The sequence below is a fragment of the Haliaeetus albicilla genome, chromosome 7, assembly GCF_947461875.1.
Source record: "Haliaeetus albicilla chromosome 7, bHalAlb1.1, whole genome shotgun sequence".
Classification (NCBI taxonomy): Eukaryota; Metazoa; Chordata; class Aves; order Accipitriformes; family Accipitridae; genus Haliaeetus; species Haliaeetus albicilla.
Window position 1 is genome coordinate 38,648,120 of NC_091489.1, and position 22,628 is coordinate 38,670,747.

The following is a 22,628-nucleotide window of genomic DNA, read 5'->3' on the forward strand; positions in this document are numbered from 1 at the left end:
CCGGCCCATCAGGTGCCTCCTGCACCTTCTCGGGGCCCTGCCGGCTCCCCCCGCCCGATTCCGTGCCCCCCCCACGCATCCCAGTGCCCCCTCCAGTGCCCCAGCCCCAGCCCGGTACCCTCACCCTGTCCCAGTACCGCCCCCTCCCCAGCCCAGAGGCAGCACTGGGCTGTCTGCGACATGCTGCCAGGCCAGAGGCCACACCGGGGGGCACGACTTCACGAAACGCTTTATGGCAGGGCAGCCCCCCCACTCCCTGCCCTCACCGCCCGGCCGCGGCACAGGGAGGCACGATACAGGGTTACAAAAGATTTACAAACAGGGGGTCTAGGGCTACCAAAGTGTGGGGGGAGGTGGTCCTGGCCACCTGGGGCCAGTTGGCATCTGTCACTTGTGGCAGCAAGTGACAGCATCAGTCTCACATCCAGCACCTCCCTGACAGCAGAAAGCTCCGGGCACTGGCAGGTCTTTGGCAGCTTTTTTACGCTTCAGTACTTCGATACATTCCAATAAATTTTGTTTTTAAAAAGTCAACATAAAAAAAAAAAAAAAAGAAGATTATTCCCTTGGCTGAGCAGGCGATGCTCGGTGCTGTCTGGTGCGGGGCACAGCGTGGCTCCACTGCCACGGCACGCACGGCCCTTGGCACGGGGCGCAGCAGGGACCGTGGCCCCCTCAGGAGATCCTCTCTGCTTGGGATGCTCAGGAGTCTGTCAAGCTGGTGGATCCGGGGTGCGCAGCACCCCCCCTACCACCCTCAGTTCATGAACTGGGTGTACCCCTCTGCCCCGGTGACGATGACATCCATCCAGATGCGCATGGCCTCGGCTGAGGGTGCCACCATGTAGTAGAGGCGGTCGTGGGTCTTGACGCAGAAGGTGAGCGCAGGGTTGGGGCTCTGGTGAGGAGGAGGAGGATGGGGTGAGCACTCTGGTCCCCTCCAAGCAGCAGTGTGCCCCCCGCCTTGCCCCCCGCGTAGCCCAGCACCAGGGTCCTGCCGTTGGTACCCTGAGGAGCTGTTGTTATTAGGGGCCACGGACCACTCTGGGAGCATCCCTGGCATGAGGTGCCCTGCTGTATGACGGAGGGTGATGCAGGGGGTACAGGGATGCCAGGGGGGGTCCCGGCGTACACCGGAGCAGCAGCGGTGCCCAACTCTCACCTTTGCAGCGCTGCGGAGGTGGTCATAGTAAACCTCTTCAATGGCTTGGAAGTAGATGACGCCTTTCAGCTTTGTCTCGTGTTTATCTGCCCGAGAGAGGGAATCGGTGTCGACTGCGGCACTGCGGGCAATGGCACGGGGAGGGGGCGATGCCGCGAGGCGGGGGGGGACGGGGCAGCACAGGGACTCACCCACGTAGTAGGAGAGGGTGCGCTTCATGCGGTCGAAGACAAACCAGCGCTTCTTCCAAGACTTGATCTTGCCGCCCATCTTGACCAGGTAGCCCTTGCACATTTTCTCCATCAGGATGACGTGGTAGCAGGTGTCCACGCTGTGGCCCGAGGACTCGATGTGCAGCCGCAGGTCAAAATCCTCCTTGCGGATGGGGAGGTACCGCGTCAGAGGACGAGCCTGGAAAAGCAACACAGCCCTGCAAAGCCTGCCGGTGGAAGCGAGAGCCGCATTCCCCCGCAAGGACAGTGGCGGGGAGCTGGGTCTGCCTCATCGGCTGGGCTGGGAGAGGGAACCCCAGAGGGGGCAGCCCACCCCGCACCTGCGAGAAGTGCTTCTCCCGCAGCTTGACCTCCTTCTCCACCAGCTTCTGCCGCCGTGCGGTCTCATCCTGCAGCCGGCGTTCCAGCTGCTCCCGGCGCCGGCGCTCGTCCTCCAGCGCCTGCCGCCTCAGCTCCATCTCCCGCTCCTGTCGGCAAGCACAGGCGCTCAGCCCCAGGGATTGGGAACCCGCTGGGGATTGGGAACCTGCTCTGCGGCCAGCTGCGGCACCAGTGCCCCCGCTCACCCGGGATTCCATCAGCCGCGACTTCTCCGCATGCGCCTCCTTCAGCATCTTCTCCATCTCCTCAATCTTCCCCGCCTCCATCCCGCTGGCACTACAAGACACGCAGCTGTCCCAGTGGGAAGGACCTCGAGCCAACGTCATGGCCAGGAGAGCGGGCTGTCCCTCTGGCCGTGGGAGTTGGCCCCGGGCTTACCTGGAGATGTTGTCGGGCGAGCAGGCAGAGTTGTTGCCAGTGGAGATGCTGGTCTCCAGGCTGTCTGAGCTCTCCAGGCTGAGGGTGTCATACGCATGGTCCAGCTCCTCGGCCCGGGGCCCGATGCCGTGGGGATGGTGGTGGTGGAGGATGGAGTGATGCACGAGCGGGGGGAAGGCAGCAGGGAAGGGGGGCTGCCCGTGCAAGGCTTCCCACTGGGACTGAGCTTCGGCAGCTGCTTTCTGCTTCAGCTCTGCGAGCCGCCGCTTCTGCTCCTCGATCACCTGCTGACCTGTGCCACGGGAAGAAGACGACGACAACTGAGCACGCTGTGGCGGGCAAGGGGACGGTGCGGGCAGGAGAAGACACCGCAGGCGCTGCTGGAGCCAGCCGGGTAGGGATGGTGGGTGCAGAGGTGGGAGCCGCCGTCACAACTCCCTGGCGAGCACGGCAGGCAGCATCCATCCGGGCAGGAGGAGGGGGCCCAGGCAGCCAAGGGGGGCACATGCACCAGGCTGGCAGGAGCAGGCTGGGCAAAGCATTAGCAGGTTAGGGAGGCACAGGGTTGTCCCTTAGCGGACGCTGAGAGGCACCTGGGGTCCTGGGCTGGTCATGCCCCTCCTATGCACGGCAGAAGGTGCCAGCAAACAGCCATGCTGCTGCCTCTGGGCTGCTCTAGGCAGTCCAAGCCGCCCCACGTCTCTACCTGGTAGATCGCCCGGCTGCAAGGGCTCTGCTGGGAGCAGCTTGGCTGGAGACACGCCGTCGGGCAGAGGTGTTGTGGGGGAGAGAGGAGGGGGGGGAAGCGAGAGACCGTGAGAGAGGCACCGAGTCCCGTTGGAGCGCTGCCACCCTCGGCCGGGCTCCCTTCTCCATTGCCCGAGCGGCAGTGGGGCAAGCGTCTCCCTAAGTCCCGCCACCCCGCAGAGCCGGGACGTGGAGCTGGAGCTTACCCTTCTGCTGCAGGGCCAGCTGGCGCTTGGTCTCGATGTCCTGCAGTGTGGCTGCCAGGTTGCGGGGCAGGCTGCCTGCCGGGCTTGGGGGACCCTGGGCAGGACGACAGGCAGTCAGCTGTGGGGACAGGGACAGGGACAGGAGCTGGCACCGGGTGCTCAGGAGTCGCGACCGGGGTGCCCGGGGCTGCGTGACACCTGGCTCCCCGCTGGCAGCCATACCTTAGGCGAGGGGCTGCGTCCCAGCACGGAGAGGTTGAGCTGTGAGGATGAGGGGGTCCCACTCTTCATCCGAGGGGCGAGGGCACCGGCGTCACCCTCTGTTTTGGCACGATAGACCTGGGCACGGAGACAGGGAGGTGAGAGGAGCACGGGGGGGGCCGCAAAAGCCCTCCCTGGATGGATGGCTCAGCTGTTGGCAGGGCTGAGCATCCCCTCCCCAAACCCTGCCCCAGTGCCGTCTTGGCAGGGGTGCAGGCAGGAGGAGGCAGTGGCTGCCCGCCCCAGGCGTGCTGCCTGCCGCAGCACCCGGGTGCCTGGCAGAGCTCAGGGTGCAGAATCAGTGGGAACATCCCCGCACTGCCCTGCTCCCGCTGCAGCTGGCAGCCCCAAAGCCTCAGCCCCAGCGGCAGGGAGCCGGGATTACCTGGAGAGGCTTGTGACAGGAGTGAGCTTTAGCTGGAAGCGGAGGAGGGGAAGAAGGAGGAGAGACAGAGGAGAAGGAGGTCTCAAAGCCAGCCATGACCTCCTGGTACCACTTCTCTAAATCAAGAGCCGGGAGCCACACGCGGCCCCCCAGCAGCTGCTGCTCCATCTGGAGAGAGATGCCTCGTAAGAAAGGAGGGAGGGCGAGATGCAGCGAGAGGGACAGACATGCAGAGTGAGAGAGAGCAGAGCATCCCTGCCTGCTCCTGCACCATCCAGCCCAGCCCCGGGACCTGCAGACCACCAGGGACCCCAGGCACTCCCTGGCCGAGTCCCGACAGCTCCAGGACCCCCCTGCTACTCGTGGGGCCGGCGAGAGCTGACACAACCACTTGGAAGGCACAGAGCCCCCCTGCCCTGCACCACAGAATGGGCAGGGCTCAGGCAGGCAGCAGGGTGCCAGGCAGTGGAGCAGCGGGCAGGGCAGCGAGGGGGGTGTGGGCTGGCAAGAGCCTGAGCTGCCGCTTGGCCTCTTCTGCAGCTCACCCCTTCCCATGCATCCCCATCACCTCCCCAGGAGAGCGCAAGGGCAGAGGGAGGGGACCAGGACACGAACCTCTGCAGAGATGGAGGGAGAAGAGAGAGATGGAAGAGGAGGAGGAGGAGGAGGAGCAGCGCAGCCTGAGGATGAAGGAGCCGGAGGGGCGCAGCCCAGCGGGGAAGCGGCAGGGGCACGGAGGCTGCCCAGGATGCCCGAGAGCTGCTCAACGGTCACGTACTGGGCAGAAAGAAGCAGATTAAACTGGGAGAAGAGGCTCCGAGCAAGGGCAAGCAGGCACAGGGGAATGAGCAGGCGGCTCCAGCCCCTAAAAGAGGGTGCCATGGCCCCAGGAAGAAGGGCAGCTGGTGCTGCCCACCGCCCCAGAGCTGGGCACTGAGTCAGGTCCCCCCTTGCTCTGCATCCTACTCGCCTGGGACCGGTGACCAGGAAGGGGTCCAACAGGCAAAGGGCCGCCCTCCCGCCCTGCTGGGCGCCCGCTCTGCTCCCCTGCCCCACTGCTGCTGCCCCAGAGGGCAAAGCCCATCCAGAGCAGGCGAGAAGCGCTCCCCAGCGAGGAGACTGGGCGGCTCCAGCCTCTGCTCCCTGCTCAGCTGCAGCCAGACAAGTCCCCCAGCCCAAAGAGAGAGGTGGGCTCTGAGCACCAGGGCACACGGGGAGGCCACGTGGTCTGCAGCATCCTCGCTGCCCGGGATGTGGTGGGCGACCCAAGGGAGCAAACCCGAGCATGCTCTGGAGCGGGTACCTCGTCGGCTGCGGGAGGTACAGCAAGCGAGAAAGAGCACTGAGTGGCAGCAGGGGCAGCAGCAGAAGCTTTAGTGTCCAGGCTGGGGCCGTGCGCATTGCTGCAGAACCTGAAAACGTCAGACAGCCTCATGTACTCCTAGAAATCCACGGCGGAGGAGAAGGAGGAGAGTTAGACGCATGCGCTGGCATCATGGTGCTGACTGCAAAGTGGGAGCAAATCTCCCCGCGCCCACATGCCCCACTGCCGCCTGCCCAGCCCTTCCCTGCCATGTTGCCCTCCCTGCCTGCGGCTGCCCCGGTGCACGGCACCGTGCGGGGAGTGGGGTGCCCCAGCTGGGCTGAGCGTCCCAGCGTGCCGCTTTGCTGCTGCCTTAGGTGTGGCTTTGCTGGGTGCAGGCTGGGGATGGAGGGCTGCAGCCTGCCCTGCTGCAGTCCCAGTTGCCTTCAGCCGTTCCCATCACCCAGATCTCAGGGTCCCGCAAGGGTCCCCAGCCACAAGTCCTCCCCATTGCGACAGCACCGGATGAGGCACCTCAAGCTGCTCCGAGCCACCTTAAAATCCACTTCCTCACCCTTTCTGAACCAAACATGCTAAAGCTGGGGATTTGCTCTCAGGACCCTAAAGGATGCTGTCAGGAGGGGCCCAGCCAGCAGGTAAGGGGCAGGCAAGGGGGAAGCGCAGGGATGCCTGTGCTGAACGGCACCATGCTGGGGTTAAAACCGAGGGCAGCAGTGGGAGCTGGGATGTCCAGCAGGCTCAGGAGAGCACCTGAAATTGGGGTCTGAGTGTTAATGAGCGCAGCTGCTGGAGAGCTAAATGAGAGATGCTCCAGCCGTGCCATCGCAGCGCACTGCTGTGGGGATGCCCTGCTGCCCGAAGGCGACGTTAGTCCACATAAGGGGTCTGACGGCGGCTCGGCCAAGGAGGGGACAAGCGAGCAAGTACATGCAGTTAGTCCCGTTACCTCTTGTGCCTTGGGGTAGGAGCGGGCGGCAGGAGAAGCTAAGGAGGCAGCTGCTGCCGGCGGGGGACTCAGGGGCTTAGTTCCCTCCAACAGCTCATAAGGCTCTGAGATATGGAGGGTCTCCTGTTGGAGGGTAAAGATCACGTAGGCAAGGCAGGCACAGGCAGCAAGGTGGCAGCAGCAGGAGCCCCACTGCGGGCAGGCGCAAGGGGACTCTGCCATCCCACCCCTCTCCCCAGCAGCGGGTTGGGCAGCACTGCGGTCCCCGAGGACATTGTGGCTCTGGCTCCCCGTTCAGAGCCACAATCAGGGCAACGGGGCGACCCACTCCCACCTAAAAGCCTCCAGACATGAACTGGAAGGAGTCCTCCTGTACTGGCACCAAGACAGCCCCACACTTGCTCTCTAGCAGGGACGGAACCCCAGGCAGTGCCTGCCCCAGGTGCCCAGCAGCCGTGCCGAGCCCTTCCCTCGTGGGCACTCGCAGCCCTCGCCGAGCCGCCTGCTAAAAGGCTCCTGCAGCATCTGGGCAGCCCAGCAGGGGAGATGTTGTTGCTCCCAAGCCTGGCTCTGTTGCATTTCCCTCCCTCCCACCCAACCTGGCGATGGTCTCTGCAGCCCATGGAGAGGCTCTGAGCAGCCGGGAGCACCCGGCTCCGGCCAGAAGGCACCTGGGAGCACAGGAGCCACTGCAGAGCAGAGCTTGCGGTCCACCAGGCTCATCCCTGCTGGTGACAGTGGCTCAGGGCAGCAGGAGAGCAGCCCTAGGGACCATACCCTGCCTCTCCCTGCTTACCTCTCTGAGAGCTGAGGACATTTTTGGGAAGCTCCTGCCGCCTGTGACGAGCTGGTATCGCCTCTCCAGAGACACAAGCTTCTCCTTCTCCTGAGCCAGGGGCGACAGCAAGAGCAGAGGCAGCTGATGGTTACTGGCACCCCATGGCCGGTCCCCTCCAGGCTCACCCCAATTGCCAGCACCCCGGCAAGAGCTGGTGCGATCTTGTTCCCTGCCTTGGACACCCCCAGGGTTGGGGAGTGCATGTTGACCCCGCTACTGCTGCATTACCTTCTGCAGGAGCTGCAGGACGCTGTTCCTCTCCCTGGCCAGGCGCTCAGCCTCCTGGGCGCTCTGCAGCCGGATCTGGGCAGCCTGGGCATCCAGCGCGGCCACCCGCTCCTGGGGAGGAGGCAGCAGGGATGAACTGGCTGCCGGTGAGCCATGGGGCTCAGCCGGGGCCGTGGGGTGCAGCCCGGCCATGCCGGACTCGCTGCCCCCCGTCCGCCCCTACCTTCCTGCGGGCAATGCTGCGGTGGCACTCAGCCCGGCTCTGCAGGAGCTGCTGGCCCCGTGCTTCGCGCTCCTCCTCGAGGTGGCTCTCCCGTTCCAGCTGCTGGAACTCCAGGTCCTCAAACAGCTTGGCCTCCGTCTCCAGCGCCTCTGCCTCCTTTGGACACACAAGGGCACAGCAGATCACTCCCTCTGGACGGGCACCTCCACATCCTGCTAGCAGGTCTCCCACAGCAAAATCTCCTGCTGTGCCCCCACGTCCTGCTGGTGCTGGCCGGGAACAGGAACCCATGGCAAAGCCTGTCCCCGGTGCCTGGTGTGGACAGGCAGGCAGCTTTCCCTGCTGCTTGGCACCAGCAACATGGGAGACAGCGGCAACCTCTGCCTGGCTGGAGAAGGCGATGGAAGCACTAGGCACTGGCCAGGTCAGAGCCGTCACCCCCATGAGACGATGAGCTCGCCGCAGCCGGGGGGCTTCACCCACCCCTTGGAGACTAGCTGCCCCTCTTGAACTGTGTCTGGGCCGGTGCCGTGCCCTGCCGGGTGGCAAAACACCATGTGCTGGTGTAACCACCAACACGCAGCCCCGCGTCACCAAGCTGATGGGCAGCAGAGCCCCCACGGACCAGCACCGTGCCGGACAAGTGCCTGCGCGTCCTCCCAGCCTTCAAGCACCGACAGCACCCAGTGGCGCTCAGCTCAGGGTTTGCCGGTGCCACCTTGGCAGCAATTGCACCGTGCTCCCTGTGGGGATGCATTCCACCCTGCTCTGGGAGCAGGGCGGCCGTTGCTCTCGTGGCATGGCACGGCACCACCGGCGTAGTGGCTACCGAGGGCTCCCGCACACTGAGACCACCCCATCGCTGTCCGTGCCTGCTGCACACTGGGACCTGCATCCAACGTGGGGGTGCCTGCTCTGAGCAGGCTGTGGCAAGGCGGGTTTATCTGCGCAGTGAGGGCTGGGTAGGGGCCGGCCATGGGCTGGGGAAGGTCAGCCGCCACCAGAAAATACCAGATAATGGGAAAAAATGCTGCGGACCGGCGGTAATGTAAACTGATGGCACCATGTAAATAAACTCTCAGGAAATAGCTGGAAGCAGACAGACAGGGACCCAGCGGTCCCCAAGGCTCCCCAGCCTTCCCAGGGCAGGATCCGTGCTCGTGCCCTGCCTGGTCCAGAGGAGCACAGCAGCTCCGCAGCGGGGGGCAGCCCCGCGCTCTGCCGAGCCAGCACCGCGCCCCGGGCCCGGGCGAGCGGCAAGCTTACCAGGACGGCGGTGCCCGGCGCCAGCCGCCTCCAGCCCAGGTGTGACGCTCCCAGTGCGGCCCCGGCTGGCGGGGAAGAGCTGGCCTAAGCTGGAGCGGAGGGAGGTGGGCCATGGTCCGGGAGGGGTGGGGGGAGACACTGACCCTTCGCATCTGCTCCCGCAACTGCTCCCGCATTGACTCAGGGCACTTATCAAGGTGGCTCTTCGACTCATGGTAAAGCGCCCGGAGTTGCTCTAGCTCCTTCCTTTCAGCATCAACCTTTGCCCTTTCCTGAATTGAGGGAGAATGAGACAAAAAAAAAAAAGAAAAGAGAAAGGGGGGGGAGGGAGAGAAGAGAAAACACACTTCTCAAATCCACGCCATGCAGAAGCTGCAGAGTTATAAAGGGACTCAGCTGGAAAAAGAGGAGGCTCGCAGGGAGGAGCATCACGGCATCTACAGAGCAGTTGAGAGAGCAACAGCCATGGGGATCCGGGCTGGGCAGTGTTAGAGGGGTTATGGCCAGCCCTGGACCTCAGCCTCATGTTTCCATGCCGAAAGCCCACTTAGGGGCAGTGAAAAGATCAATGCTGACAGCACGGATAAAGTCATCCCTGCAAACGGCTGCACCACACGGACCTTCTAAACAACCGCTAACTAGCTATGTTAATTGATGCTCACCATCTGGGATGCTGCCAATTAAGCACAGCAGGTCCCATATGCATGCTGAGGGACCATGGACCACCCCCATCCATCGGAAGAAGAGGGTTGCCTGCAGGACGGCAGTGAAAATGGGAGACCGAGGTCCAACCCTGCTGTCGGAGATGCTCAGGCTATGCCAAGTTAGCGGCAGAGCAGACACTTGCTCCTGGCCCCAGGCGGAGGGAGAAGGGTCCCCAACCCTCCCTCCCACGGCCACAGGAGCAGTATGATGGAGGCCAGTAACACGGGGCTGGCACAAGGAATCACCTCCTGCAGGTCTGGCAGCACCATACGGGGGTTAGGCATTGGGAAACACACGCTGCAAGAAACCCTGTTCCATGCTGTGGCAGCATGGAGACACGGGGCATCCATGAAAAGGGATATGGAGTGGACACGCCGGCGGGGAAACAGGGCTGGCACAGCTGGTACAGGGGCTGCAGGGTGCCCAGGAGGCTTCCAGCTATGCAGAGATGTCAGAGGTGATGGCAGACTTCAGAGCAGGCACCGTTAGTGCAATTAGCACAGGCTGGTTAGGAAGCAGGTGGTTAGGTCAGCGGAGAGTTTGGGAGGGGGATTTCCCTGTGCTCCTCTCCTGGCTCTGCACGAGCACCTGGCTAGAGAAGATGCCTGCAAAGGGCTGGAAAACCAAAACCAGAACAAAAATCCCAGACGCCACAGGGGCACTGCTGGCAGCTGCCGATGGCAGCTCTGCCTGGCCACAGGCAACCGAACAGCCCAGGCACCTCCATCCATGGGGCGAGCCAGACCCCCAGGGACGCCGGAGCCACATCACGGTGGCACAGAGCCACCAGTGGGACCCAGGCATAGGCTGTGCTGGGACACCGGCCTTGGGCAGTGGGGAGCCAGGTCTCGGCTGCCCTCCTGCCACGGAGCAGCTCACTCAAGGCTGTGCCATGCTGCCCACAAGGCTGCAGCACGGCCAGCAACCAGCAGCCGGGACGAGTGTGCCATGCACGCAGTGGCACAGGTGCCTTCAGACACGGCTGGCAGATCACGGCAGCAACTGCACCAAAGACGACTCCAGGGGGAGGGGGCCAGGACCCCCTCCTTGGCCACTGAGCCCAGTGAAACATCCACAGTGATTTCCCAGCCACCTCCAGCGAGCTGAACGCTACAGCGGTGGCCACCACCACGCGTGAAGATACCCCAAAGGGCAGCAGAGCAGGGGGACTTGCCGCGAGACACAGCCCCCCAGCAAGGGCAGGCAATGGGGAGTGCTGAGGCCCCCACTCCAGGTCGGTGCTGCCCACTGCAGGCAGCAGCCATCAGGGAAAGCCCCATGCCACAGAGCCTCCCTGCAAGACTCCACTGGCACAACAGACGGCGGCCGAAACGCACCCCCGGCATCAGCCCTGCCCTCCTCTGGCAGGGCTGTTAGACCAGTCCCAGGCAGACAGACGGACAGATTCCCCCCCCCACGATGCAAACCCAGAGGGGATGCTCCTCGATGCCTCCATAGAGTGGAGGGACAGGAGAGGAGAATGTGTCCGCAGGGGAATGCCGCAGCATGGCGCACCAGCTGCAAGCACCGGGGAGGGCACGGCACAGCCGGTGCCGGGGCGGAGCCCTGCCCCGGAGCTCACCTTGTCCCGCTCCTTCCGGATGCTGGCGTCCAGGCTGGAGAGCTTCTCCTGCAGCTGCTGCACCGCCTCCTGCTCCTGCCGCAGCCGTGCCGCCTCCGACTCCCGCTCGCCCTGCAGCAGCGCCCGCTCCATCTCCGCCTGGACAGGCATGGCCACATCACGATGGCTGCCCTGGCTGGATCCGGCTCACGCCCATGGGATCGGACGCTGGCTGGCGAGGGCAGCGAGCAGTGGGGGAGCCGGCAGGGCTCCCCATCCCCTCACCTCTCGTGACGTCTCCTGCAGCTGCTGCTCCAGCTCCTTGATGCGGCCCTTCAGCTGGTCCAAGCGGCCGAGCACGCTGGCACGCTCCTCCTCCAGCCGCTGTGCCTCCTTGGCCCGTGGGCCCGCCAGCTCCTCGTGCTGCAGAGAGGGCAGGTTGGCATGGCGCAGCATGGCATGGCGCGGCACGGCGCGGCACAGCCGTCCCCTCACCTCGTGGTGGGTGCTCTCAGTGCTGCTGCACTCCTCCTTCAGGTTCTCCTCATCTGACCTCTCCAGGCTTTCCCTCTGCCGCAGTTCCTCAGCAGCACGGCCCAGAGCCACGGCACCCCTGGGCACCCGACGGCCAGCATCCGCGTCACCAGCCAGGAGTCGGTGCACATCGCCCGGCTCGGTGCCATCTGTCTTGGTGTACTCGGCACAGAGGTTCAGGATGGTCTCCAGGCGCTGCCGCTCCTGTGGGGAAGAACGGTCAGCGCGACACCCATCCCGGCACGCGCCGCTGCCAGAGAGCCTGCAGGACCCTGTGCCGATGGCAGGCACCGGGATGCGGGCTCACTCCTTGCCCTGCCCGCACGCTGGGACGGGCTGAGGACATTGCAAAGCCCGATGCAGCCTGCCCCGACCCCACGCTGGAGCCATGCACGCAATGTGCCGGAGCTGGAGACGGACTAATTACAGGCGGCAGCACCGGCCGCCGAGCGCCTCCGCTATTTCCAGGCAGTGACTCAGGCCGCCCGCACCAGGCGTGAGTCAGGGCTGAGCAAACAGGGCTCCGGCAGCACAGCCCCCGGGACCGGCAGATGCACAGGGCAAACCCCACCCAGGCAGCTGCTGGCTCTATAAAAACTCCATCTACCCTAAATATAGACGCAGTGCCCACAAAGGCACAGCACCATTGCTGGCAGACATGGCCCTGGTGGGGCTGGACCAGACATGCACGGTTTTGCCAAGCCGGGGGCACCACAATTTCAGCCAGCAGCCCCCACAGCCATGCCGACCCCGCAGGTTTCCCCAGGCTGCTGCGAGCCAGGGGGCTTTGTGCTCCTGGAGAGCTGCCGTGCATCGATGGCCGCTCCTGGCCGTAATCCCCCCAAGATAAGCTGGCAGCCTGGCAGCTGCGACAAATCCCCGAGAGGCAAGGGCCAGGTTTTAAAGCAGCAAAAGCCGAAAGGTGTTTGCAAAGAGGGCGTCCCACGCTCGAACACATCCCCGTGCCCCGCCGGCCCCAGGGCTCACCAGGCGCTCCATCTCCTGCTCCCGCACCCGCTCCTGCCGCTGACGCCGGTGGTACTCCAGCAGCTCATCCTCGTTGTCGCTGATCTCAGTGATGCTGTTCTTGCGTTCCCGCGGCCCTGCCGGTGGCCGTGGGTCCCCCAAGGGCTTCCTGGGGGCGCGGGGGCTCTGCCGGGGCGAGGGCACGGCCGGGGAGCCCAACCCGTACACCGGACTCAGGCTGGTGCCAAAGCTGGGGCGGCGTGGGGGGGTCTCCGCTGGTAGCGGGGGCGAGGGACTCCCAGCGACCCTCGGCTCCTCCAGACCCTTGCGCCTGGCCCGGGGGCTGCCGAGCACCTCCCTGCCCAGCCGGGGCTGCGGGGAGGGGGCGTCGGGGGCTGCCCGGGGGCTGACAGCCCGGCGTGACAAGGAGGGGCTCAGGGGGGGCAGCTCCCGCATGCTCTCCACGTTCCTCCGGGCCGCCCGCGGGCTCTCGGGGGGCTGCAGCCGGGCCTCTGGGACCACCCGGCCAGCAGGCTGCCGGCTGGGGGCCAGGGGGTCCCGCGGCTCCCGGAAGGGGCTGGGGGGCCGCTCCTGCAGGGCCGCCCGCGGCCGCGGTGCTGCCCTGGGGGTCAGCCGGGGGCTGCCTGTCTGGCTGTCCCCAAGCCTCTCGGCTGGCCAAGGCTCACCGGGACCCCCACCGGGTGTGGGGGGCGGGCGCTGGGCGGGTGGCTGCACAGCGTGGTTGTAGCTGGAGGAGCGGAGCGGGACGAGGGGGGGCATGGCCAAACCCTGCTCCTGGCTGCTAGGTGAGGGGCTGGTGTAGCCACCACTGCTGGCCGGGGAGGAGAGGGGGGAGAAGTTCTCGTAGCTGGAGCCTCCTGAGGTGGCCCCAGGGCTGGGTGGGGGGGACAGGAGGCAGCGCCCACCCCCGTTCACCATGGGGGAGAGGGGGGACCGGCCACGGGCAGGCAGCTTCTTGCCGCTGGGTGACACCGGCTCCTCCAGCACCAGTGAGTCCATGATGTCCTGTAGGTCCTTCTCAATGGAGCTGACGAGGGAGCTGTGGCTGGGACTCCCACGCTCTGATGGCTGGCGGCCACCGTTCACCAGGGCCTCAGGCTCTGCAGGGAGACACGGGAGTAGGCATCAGCATGGCGGGACCCCCCCGCGGCCCCTGCCTGGCCTGGGGTCCCACGGAGCAGCCCGGCATCACCCCTCCACACAGCCTTGCAGAGTCAGCACCGGGTCGCAGCTCCTCTTCCCCCAACCCCAAGCCGCCTGCGCCCCGCTGCCACTGTTTCCCGTGCCGGCTGGAGAGCCAGGCCAGGGAGGAGGCCGGCATCCCACTGGCCCCATCACCAGGGAGACAGAAACCCGATAACACAGCCCAGACGCCCGCTCCCGACATCCCTGCGCTGCCGGCAGCTCCCGGCCCCGCTCCCTGGGGAGCAGCTGCCCGTGCCAGCCACCGGCGCCTGCTGCTCGTCCCCGGCACGCTCCGGCACGCCGGCGAGGGGACAGAGATGCGACAGCCAAAAGCCACCGAGCACAGACCCGCAGCACGTCCAGACCCACCGCCACGTTGCCTGCAGCTTCCCCGTACCCCTGGCTGGGCTGCCCCCTTGCCCCGGCTCCCCCGTCCTACCAGCGCAGCACCGATGTGCCTGTCACTCAGGGATGAGCTAATAGTGGCAGGCGCAGAGCCTGGCCAGGACAGCGTGCCACCCGGGCTGCGTCACCCCCTGGCACCCAGCGGCTCCCCCGCGGCGGCCGGCAGCGCCTCGGCGCCCAGAGATGTGCCGCGGCCCCACCCGTGTCATCCTGCCCGGTCCTGCGGGGCAGCGAGGGACTGTGCGGGCCCCACGCGGGATGCTCTGCGGGATGCTCCGCAGCGATGGCACCTCCCCGCGTCCCTCCTCCCGTCCCCCAGCTGCGGGGCATGCTGCCTTCCCAACACACACGTGGCACGGGGAGGCTGCCAAGCTCCTCTCCTCGTGCCAGGGTGTGCCGGTCGGGGCAGGGAGAAGGGCTACCAGCCCAGGGATCACTGCCGGGGATTCGGACATCCCCGGGAACCAGGCGCGGCACCGGACCTTGGCGCAGGCGCTCGTCCTGTCGGCCCCGCAGACAGGCAGACACAGCAAGATAAGCAGCTGGCGAGATGGAGGATTGCAGCCCGGGAAACGGCCTTCGCAGCCTCCGCGCGGTCGCCCGGGCATGTAAACAGCCCCTCCAAGGCAGCCGAGGGGGGCCCGGCGCAGGCTGATGGGTGATGGCTCTGCCACCGCCAGGCTGGGCAGAGGCGAGAGCCGTGCTTCACTGCCCTTGCAATTACCCTCCTCCAAGGCGATGTTAATCATTAACAAGCGCCAGCACAGCTGCCATGCCGAGTCAACGGCCGGCACATCCGCGGCTGGGCGTCAGCCCCACTCCTGAGCACGGCAGGACCGGGCCGGGAAAGCATCTTGCGCCAGGAAAGCTGGGTCAGGGAGCACCCCAGGGTCCCCAACCGCCCTGCCCGGGACAAGGCGAGGGTCACCTACTTGCTGGCAGCCCGTAGAGAGCCGCTGGGCTCCTGCCCCCCGCCGGGATCATGCTCTTCATCCACTTGGCCTCGGCAGGGTGGTTGAAGCGGAGGAAGGTGGCCTGGCCCAGGCAGATGGTGCAGCCTGGGGAAAGAGGGGAGAGGGCTCAGCCCCACGCCGGAGCGGTACCAGAGAGAGGCAAGGCGGCAGCCGGTGCAGGCAGGCAGCCGGGCGCTGCCTGTCCCGAAGACGCGTCCCCGGGAGGGGAGCGGGCTCCTGCCGTCAGCAGAGGCTTAGGGGGAGGCTGAAATCCAGGTCACTCCCGGCAGCTGCAGGCAGCGCGTCGCAGGCGCAGGCACAGCTGGGGTCCCTGCCGGGGGCCGTGCTGCCGCGGGGGAGCTGGCAGGGCTCCAGGGCCTGTGTGGCTGCCAGCTGCAGACAAGACAGCTCCTGTCCCCGGCCGCAAAGCGCCTCTTCTTGGCCCAAAGCGGCAGCCCTCTCGGGGGGAAGGCTGTGGAGCAGCCGCCGGCAAGGAAGGCGGCTGGGGAAGGGGAGCGGGGCCGCGCGCTGCCTGCTCCCCTGCCGCCCGCGGTGCCGGGGGAGCCGCGTGCTGGCAGCGGGGAGCGGTGGGCGGCTGCGAGGCTCCATGCTGCAGACACACCCCGCTTTGAAGAGCCTGCCAGGGCCCCGGGGAGAGGCTCACTCTGCACCGACAGCCACAGCCCAAAATCCCTCGCCGGAGGGGACGTGTTTTTGGGAGCATCCGGCAGCCCAGGCCGGCGGCAAGGCGAGCGAGAGGCCGTACGGATTAACCGCCGTCGCCAACACGGGGGGCCCGGCTTCCTCGAGGGAAGGAGTCCTGCTCCCCGGCAGGAGCTGCCGCAGCACCCCAGCTCGGCGAGAGCATCCTGCCTGCCAGGCGGCAATGCCAGCGCCCGGCCCGGCATCGGCTCCTCCGGCTCGAGGCATCGCCGACCAGAGCCTTCCCTGCGCGCCGGCGCTGGCGGAGCCGTGCATCACCCCGGCGAAGCGGGGTACCCCCTACCCCGCGCCGCCCCCCCGAGCCGCCGGCCTCGCAGCCCCACGCCTCGTCCTGCCCTGTGGGGTCCCTGCCCGCTCGCCCTGCCTGCAGCCCACAGGCAGGAGAACCGGGGGCTCGGCCGATCCCTGCCTGTGCCCCCCCCCGCAGCCCACGGCGGACGCGGCGGGACCCCGCGGTCCGTCGCGCCGGAGCCGTCGCGCCCCTTCGCCGGCGGCCACGTGGCTCCCATTGTCCCCCCGAGGGGACGCCGGCGGCAGCGCCCACGCGGGTGGGGTGTCCCCCCCCCCTCCCCGGGGAGAGGCAGGGCAAGGTGCGGGGCGGGGGGGGGGCTGCAGCGCGGCCGCCCGGGGCGTGGGCGAGGAGGTTTTGCAACCCGTGGATGGACGGGGTGCCCTCACCCCCCCCCATCGGCACGGACACGCGTGGCCCCCCCCCCTCCCACCGCGCCACACTCACCGCGCCGCCGCCGCCGCCGCCGCCCCGGCAGGGCCGCGCACCGCCCCCGGGGAGGGGCGGCGGGAGGGAGGGCGGGGAGGGGCGGCGGGGGCCGGGCCTCACCCTGCCCCGCCACACGGGCGAGGGTCCTCCCCGGGGAGCGGGGCAGCGACTGACGGGGTGACACGGGCCGTGCGGGGAGAGGGAACGCCGTGGGGAGGGACCCCGGGGGCGGGGGAGGGAGGGTCCGAGGCCTTCCGGCCACGCAGGAACACCGGCGGGTCCCCGCAGCGGTGCCCCGGGACACCCGAGTTGTTTTCCTCCTTCGCCTCCCCTTCCCAAACCCGGCTCAGCATCTGTACTCTCGCCCGGGAAACGGGTGCGATGGCGGGGGCCAAACCCTGCCCGGCACCGGCCCGCCGGCCTCGCTTTCTCCCTCCCGATCTCGCACACGGCAAAGCCGGTTCCCAAACGGTGCCGGCATCGCGCACGTCCCCACCCCTGGGCGAAGAGGCAGGAGCGTCCCAGCGGGGATGGGCACTTGCAGGATGGATCCACAAACACCCCACTACCCGACGGCACAAGTCCCCCTGCCGGCGCCTGGTCCCGCTCCGGAGACCAGACCATCCCTACCTTGGGTGAGGCGCGTGGGCCGCCGCAGGGGCACACCGTCAATGGCGCAGGCGTTGCCGCAGGGGTGCAGGGTGAGCGTCCCCCGCACGTTCTCGATGTAGCAGTGCTGGGGTGCCAGCCCAGGGCCCTGCAGGACGATGTCCCTCGCGGCCGTGCCGATGGTGGTCCTCCCTGCCGGCAGAGAGGGCGGCTCAGTGTCCCCTCCGCCGACGGCGTGCCTGCGGGGACCCCCCGGCCGCTGGCACTCACCTTCCTCCAGGGGCAGGAGCGTGATGGCAGTGCTGAGCCGGCCGCTGCCCAGGCTCACCAAGTGTGGCTTCTCCGTCTGCACCTTCAGCCCCTTGCCCGTGTCGATCAGGTCCAGGGGGCTGTTCTGCAGGAGGAGAGGGAGGGTCGCTCACAGCTCCCATGGCTGCAGCCCGCTCGCCTGCGCTGCCCACCCGGCCGCACCCTCGGGCTGCTCCGCAACGGCCACGCGTGCAGGCAGGGAGTGATCCGCAGGCATGGCCGCTTGTGGGCAGGACAGTCTGGCAGCGGGATGCAGGAGCCGAGGGCTCCCTCCTGCCTGTGCTGCCTGCCCCGGGGAGCAGAGGCGAGCTGCTGTGGGAGCAGAAGAGCCCCGGGGCTTGGGCTGTGTCTAAGAGGATCCAAGCTGCCAGCCACTTAGCTCAATTGGCTTTGCTGCCGATCCCGTAATAGGATGTGGGGCAAGCGGAGGCCAGAGGGCAGCGCTGGCCACCCGTGGTAGGGCTGGCTGCAGAGGAGAAGGGCTCCTGGCCGGATCCCCGCGCTCCTGCAGGGCAGAGGTCCTGTGGCCCTGCGTGCTCACCTGGATGATGGTCTGGACTCTGCGGGTCGGGCTGGCGGGGGTCCTGCCGGATGCCTCCATGGTGCCCGCTTGGAGATGCCGGGTGTTCTCGGGCACAGGCTGCTGCCAGAAGAAACAGAGGACATCAGCAGGTGACCACACTGGGCACAGCTCTGCCGTATTCCTCCCGCACATCCTTGCCGGCAGCCTGCACGCCTGGCAGCCTGAGCACAAGCCTCACAAACCCTACCCCATCCCAAACCGGCATTTGCCACCCAGAGGATTCCCCTCCTGAGCTCCTGTCTCCAGCCCAGCAGCAGCTGCCTGAAGCCAGCGAGCATCCCCGCCCGGCGAGGCATGCACCCCGGTCCGCCCAGGGAAAACCCCAAGCGCCGGTACGGGACATGGCGCCAGAAGGAGCCAGCACGCTGGCTCGGCTTTGGGGAGGTGGTGTCAGAAACGCATACCCTAACACCGAGAGCGATGGGCAGCTGGAGCTCGATGGCTGCTGCTGGACAAGGATACGTGAGCACAGCATCCAGCTGTCCCCAGCAACATCTGTCTGCCTGTGCACGGCCCGCGGCACGCGCTGGCACACCCACCCGTGCCACCAGCGCCCATCCCCGGCACCCAGGCACACACCTTGGCTCCCGCACAGCCCGGCGGCAGCAGCAGCACCTTGGGGTGCACAGCCCCAGCTGAGCGCGCCACGTCCCTGCCTGCGCCCCTGCCTGCACCCTGCCTGCCTGGCACACGCAGCAAGCTGCCAGGGCTGCTGCCCACGGGAGCAATCACTGGCTGCCGTTCTCGGTGCAGGCAGGAGGCAGCTCGGGGAGGAACAATTTCCGTCACCCGGCACTCACGCCACCGTCGCAGCCCGGGACGCTCCGGGGTTACTAAATTTACCGTCTGCTGCTCTCCATGTCCCTCCCTTCCGCCTGGGCCCGGCCAAGTGTGGCTTAACCCTTCCCAGGCAGGCTGGGACAGCCGAACCGGGGACTGCTCCCGCTTAGGGACCCCCATTGCAGCACAGCCAGGGGCACCGGGAGGAGCCCCGGGCCCAGCTCCTCGCAACATCGCCTGCTCTCCCGCCAGCCCCGGGGTCCCGTGGGGCAAGGGACCCCCCCCCGCTCGCTCGGCCAGCACCGGGCTCAGCTGCGGGGGCGAGCGAGCGGCTATTACACACTGCGGAAAAAATGAAACGCTGGAAAACACCAGGCGTGGGATCCAGGGCTGGGACGGAGCCCAGGCGGCTCTGTGCGACACCAGGGCCGGCCGCCCCACAGCGAGGGCTCCGTGGGGACCGCGGCTGTCCCACGCGGCATGGGGACAACTCGGCTGGGGCAGGGGGAAGCAGAGGTGCGCTAGCCTAGGAGCAGCTCCCCGGTGCCCACCGGTTGCTGAGGCGGGACCCCCACTTTCTCTTACCTGCCACCTGGTCCTGGCCCGGGCGCCAAGCGGGACGCTCCACGGCAGGGTGCCCATGTCCCCCAGGCACTGGGGGGGCTGCGCTTCCCAGCATCCAGAGACCCCGCAGCCCAGCCGAGCCCCTGCCCCTCGCCTGTACCCAGGCCCCAGCACAACGTCCGGGAAGGAGGAAAAGCCAGGAGGGGCCAGGCTGCTGCATAGGAAGGGAGCAGGGCCAGGATGGGATCCTGCACCAGCGTTAACTCCTTCCCAGCACAGCTGTGCTGGTGGGGCCACGTGAGCATCATGCATCCTGGGCGACCCCCAGCCCTGCCACCTGGGGAATCGTCCCCGCTCCTGCTGCCCAAACTCGCTCCACCTGGCAACCCCTGCTCCACGGGCAGCCCTGCCTGCCCACAAGCCGGATGATGAGCAGCTGGCTACTCCCTGATGCCCACCCTGCTGGCTGACAGCCCCCAGTATCGCCCTCCATCAGAGCCCCTCACCTGGCTCCTCGCCGCCCAGGAGACGGCTGCTGTCCCCCCCGTCCCGTCCCTCGGGGGGGGCTGAAGCCCCTCTCCAGCCGGCTCTGCCGTAGGAATGTGGGGCGGGAGCGCGGCCGCCCCGGCCGGCGCCCCACCGCTGGGGCGGACAAGGCAGCCTTTCTTCTCCCACCGCCGCCTGCAGAACGCGCCGCTTGTTCCCGCCGTGGGAAGCGGCGAAGGCAGCAAATGCCAAGGGGTCGGGCTCGGTTACCGCTAAACAGCCTACGGCCCCCCGTGCCCCCCGTGCGCAGAGCTGCCCGCTCGGCCCCGGCCTCCAGGAGGACAAAAGCCCCTTTATTCTCCTGGCGCAGGCAGAGGCCTCACCTGGGAGGACGCCCAGCCCCGGCGACGCGGGGCCCCCGGCGATGCTGGGCGGGCTGCATGCAGACACGCTGCCCCACCACCACCGTGCTCCTGGGGAGCCCCTGCACCCCACTGCCCGCAGGCTGCGACCCGCCCGCCTGCCCCGAGCCCACACGGGCAGGGTCGCTCAGGGGGTCCGCTCCTGCCTGACCTGCTGCTGCCCACTGAGACCCGACCCGGGCACGGCACGACCTGTCTCGCACCCCATCAGCGGGGCCGGGTGCCAGCAGACCCCAGAGCCACACTGTGTGCCGCTGGCCGGGGCATAACCGGGGTACGGCCAGCCAGCCCATATTCGCGAAGGGCTGTGCAGATGCGCCAGAGCACGGCCTGGCACACCCGGCCGCGCACCCCCCGTGGTGCCAGCCGTGCCCGGGATGCAGCGTGCAAGGGGCAGGCGCACGGCATCCCACGGCATGGCCTTTCCTCCCCGTCCGTGGCCGGGTGAGTCACGGGAGGAAGCCAGAGCGGCAGAGCTAACGGGTGCACACCACACAGCATCGCAGCCTCCGTCCAACTTGGCTGCCGGCTCACTCCCCATCTGCTAACGCACTTAGGGTGTGCTTACCCCTTCCCACACCCTCCACCCCTGTAAACAACCGGCCCTTCCACCGGCAGCTGGGAAGGGGGAGCCCGTCTCCTGCACAAAGCCAGTGGGGAGCGAGGAGCTTGACCCTGGCCGCTGCCTCCGAGCCTGGGGCTGCCCCACACCGAGCAGAGGAGACCCAGCCGGCCCCATCCCACCCGGGCGAGGGGCGGTGGGGGCTGCATCGCCGTTGCTGGGACGACGCAACGCTCCTGGCAATAACATCACCGTAAATCAGCTGCCAGACAGCTCCGGTGGGAGCCGAGGAATCCCGGCCGCACCCGCTGATCTCAGCGCTCCCGGGAAGCGCTCCCGCACCGCCGCGGCACAGCTGCGCTCCGGCCGAGGCTGCAGCCCTGCCGGCATCGCGCCTCAGGCTCTCTGTGGGCTGGGGGATGCCCACCACGTGCTCGGGTCGGTGAGGGCGCGCAGCCCAGCTTTCCTGCACTCGACGATGCTCCCCCAGATGAGCCAGCTCCAAGGGCCGGTGATGCCGTATGGGGTCCTGACTGCTGCTGGAGCTCAAGCACCGAGCCCAGCATCAGCACGTGCCTCCAGCCACTGCAGCATGGACAGGGAAACCACCACTACCGATTTCCAGGACCCCTCGTAAGGTTGCACGATAGACCCTTATTCCTCAAAGGCCTCTCATAGCAAACGATGGCTTCTCGTCTGCCGGCCAGATGCTCGGCTCAGCTCAGCGTGGAGCATCCGCGGCTCCTGCTAATGACAACTTGGGGACCATGGCACGGGACGAGTTTGGTGGGTCTTGGATCTGGTCCCTGGCACGAGCCCATCACCCAGCCCTGGGGTCGCTGGGAGAGGGGCAGGGGTGAACTGCACCTCTCCGAAACAGGCATCGCTCTCTCCTTTCTGGCGTCTGGCCGTTGGCAAGCGCCGCCTCATCACACAGACCCGCGGCTCCATCACCCTGCGTGGCACCCTGCCAGCTGCAGCCCCGCGCACGCCAACACACGGCATCGCGCGGCAAACCCAAACATAGGAGGAATTGCCAGAAAAAGCACCTGGGCAGCGCTGCCCTGCTGCTGCCTGGTCTCTGTGCTGCCTGCGGTGCTCGGCTGGGGGACCTGCCCTGCTGCAGCCCCTGCCCGGTGCCTGGGGAGGGCTGGGGGCTCACGGCGCAGCTGGAGGGGTGGGAAAGCGGGCGGCCCTTCGCCACAGCAGCTGGATACCTTCCGGGGCTGCCAAATTCCTCGGGTTTTCTGGCAGCGGCCGAAGGGGCCGTGGTGAGAGCGTGTCAGGAAGCCGGAGTAAACAAGGTCCCGCCGCGGAGCGGGGTCCGGCCAGGCCAGCGCCATTCCCAGGCTCCCCGAGAGGCGTCAGGGACAGCGAGGGCAACCTCGGGCCAAGCGCCGTCTCCCCCTGCGACCGCCTACGAAGCGCAGCAGGATTTGGGGATGAGAGCGCCTCGTCTGGCCTCCCATGTAGTGCCGGCTGCTCTCAGGGCTCCCGCACCACCAAACCCACCACCACCGAGGCCGACCACCAGCTCCGGCTCCCGGCCCACCCACGCACCCCTGAAGCCTTGCACAACGACGGGTTTTAGGGCCGAAGGGGTCTTCCTGCAGCACAACCTCTTCCCCCCAAAGTCGGCCCCGAGGCGCTGCCGCCTGGGGTGTGGGGTCCCTGCGGGACAGCCCCAGCCCCACGGGCTTCCTAAGGACATGGGCTGCCCGGGGCAGTAGCTGGGGGGTCCCCCCGCCCGCCCCCCCAGCCCTGCCCGGCTCCGGGCGGGACGAGCTGCCCCCGGCACTGGCTGCCCCCGTCCGACGCCCCGACCCCATCCCCGCCACCGCTCACCTCTGCTCCGCCGCTCCGGCAGCCCCGTCCGGGTCTCGTCCGCCGCGACCGCTCCGCTGCCCGCCGGCGGCCGCATCTCCGCCCCGCCCCGGTCCCGTCCCGCCCCCGCGGGGCCGAGG

General features: G+C 67.6%; 1 protein-coding gene across 21 annotated transcripts; it reads right to left on the reverse strand.

Moving 5' to 3' along the window:
- Positions 1-211: 211 nt before the first annotated feature.
- Positions 212-22,591, reverse strand: PHLDB1 (pleckstrin homology like domain family B member 1). 21 transcript variants are annotated; one of them, XM_069787840.1, is made up of 26 exons: positions 22,510-22,591; positions 17,809-17,910; positions 17,229-17,352; positions 16,980-17,150; positions 14,888-15,013; positions 12,366-13,465; positions 11,340-11,582; positions 11,130-11,267; positions 10,866-11,003; positions 8,722-8,850; positions 7,313-7,468; positions 7,090-7,200; positions 6,820-6,909; positions 6,024-6,146; positions 5,057-5,194; positions 4,369-4,530; positions 3,754-3,921; positions 3,330-3,446; positions 3,108-3,225; positions 2,861-2,905; positions 2,155-2,446; positions 1,962-2,052; positions 1,716-1,862; positions 1,354-1,573; positions 1,163-1,248; positions 212-898 (listed from the first exon to the last, which is right to left on the reverse strand). In XM_069787840.1, the coding sequence occupies exons 2-26, from the start codon at positions 17,866-17,868 to the stop codon at positions 758-760; spliced, it is 4,434 nt and encodes a 1,477-aa protein (XP_069643941.1). In that variant the 5' UTR covers positions 17,869-17,910; positions 22,510-22,591; the 3' UTR covers positions 212-757. The 21 variants fall into 21 exon arrangements, with proteins under 21 accessions (XP_069643941.1, XP_069643942.1, XP_069643943.1 ...); XM_069787841.1 differs by having other exon boundaries at positions 17,809-17,907; positions 22,510-22,590; XM_069787842.1 differs by lacking the exon at positions 22,510-22,591 and adding an exon at positions 19,701-19,831.
- Positions 22,592-22,628: the final 37 nt, after the last annotated feature.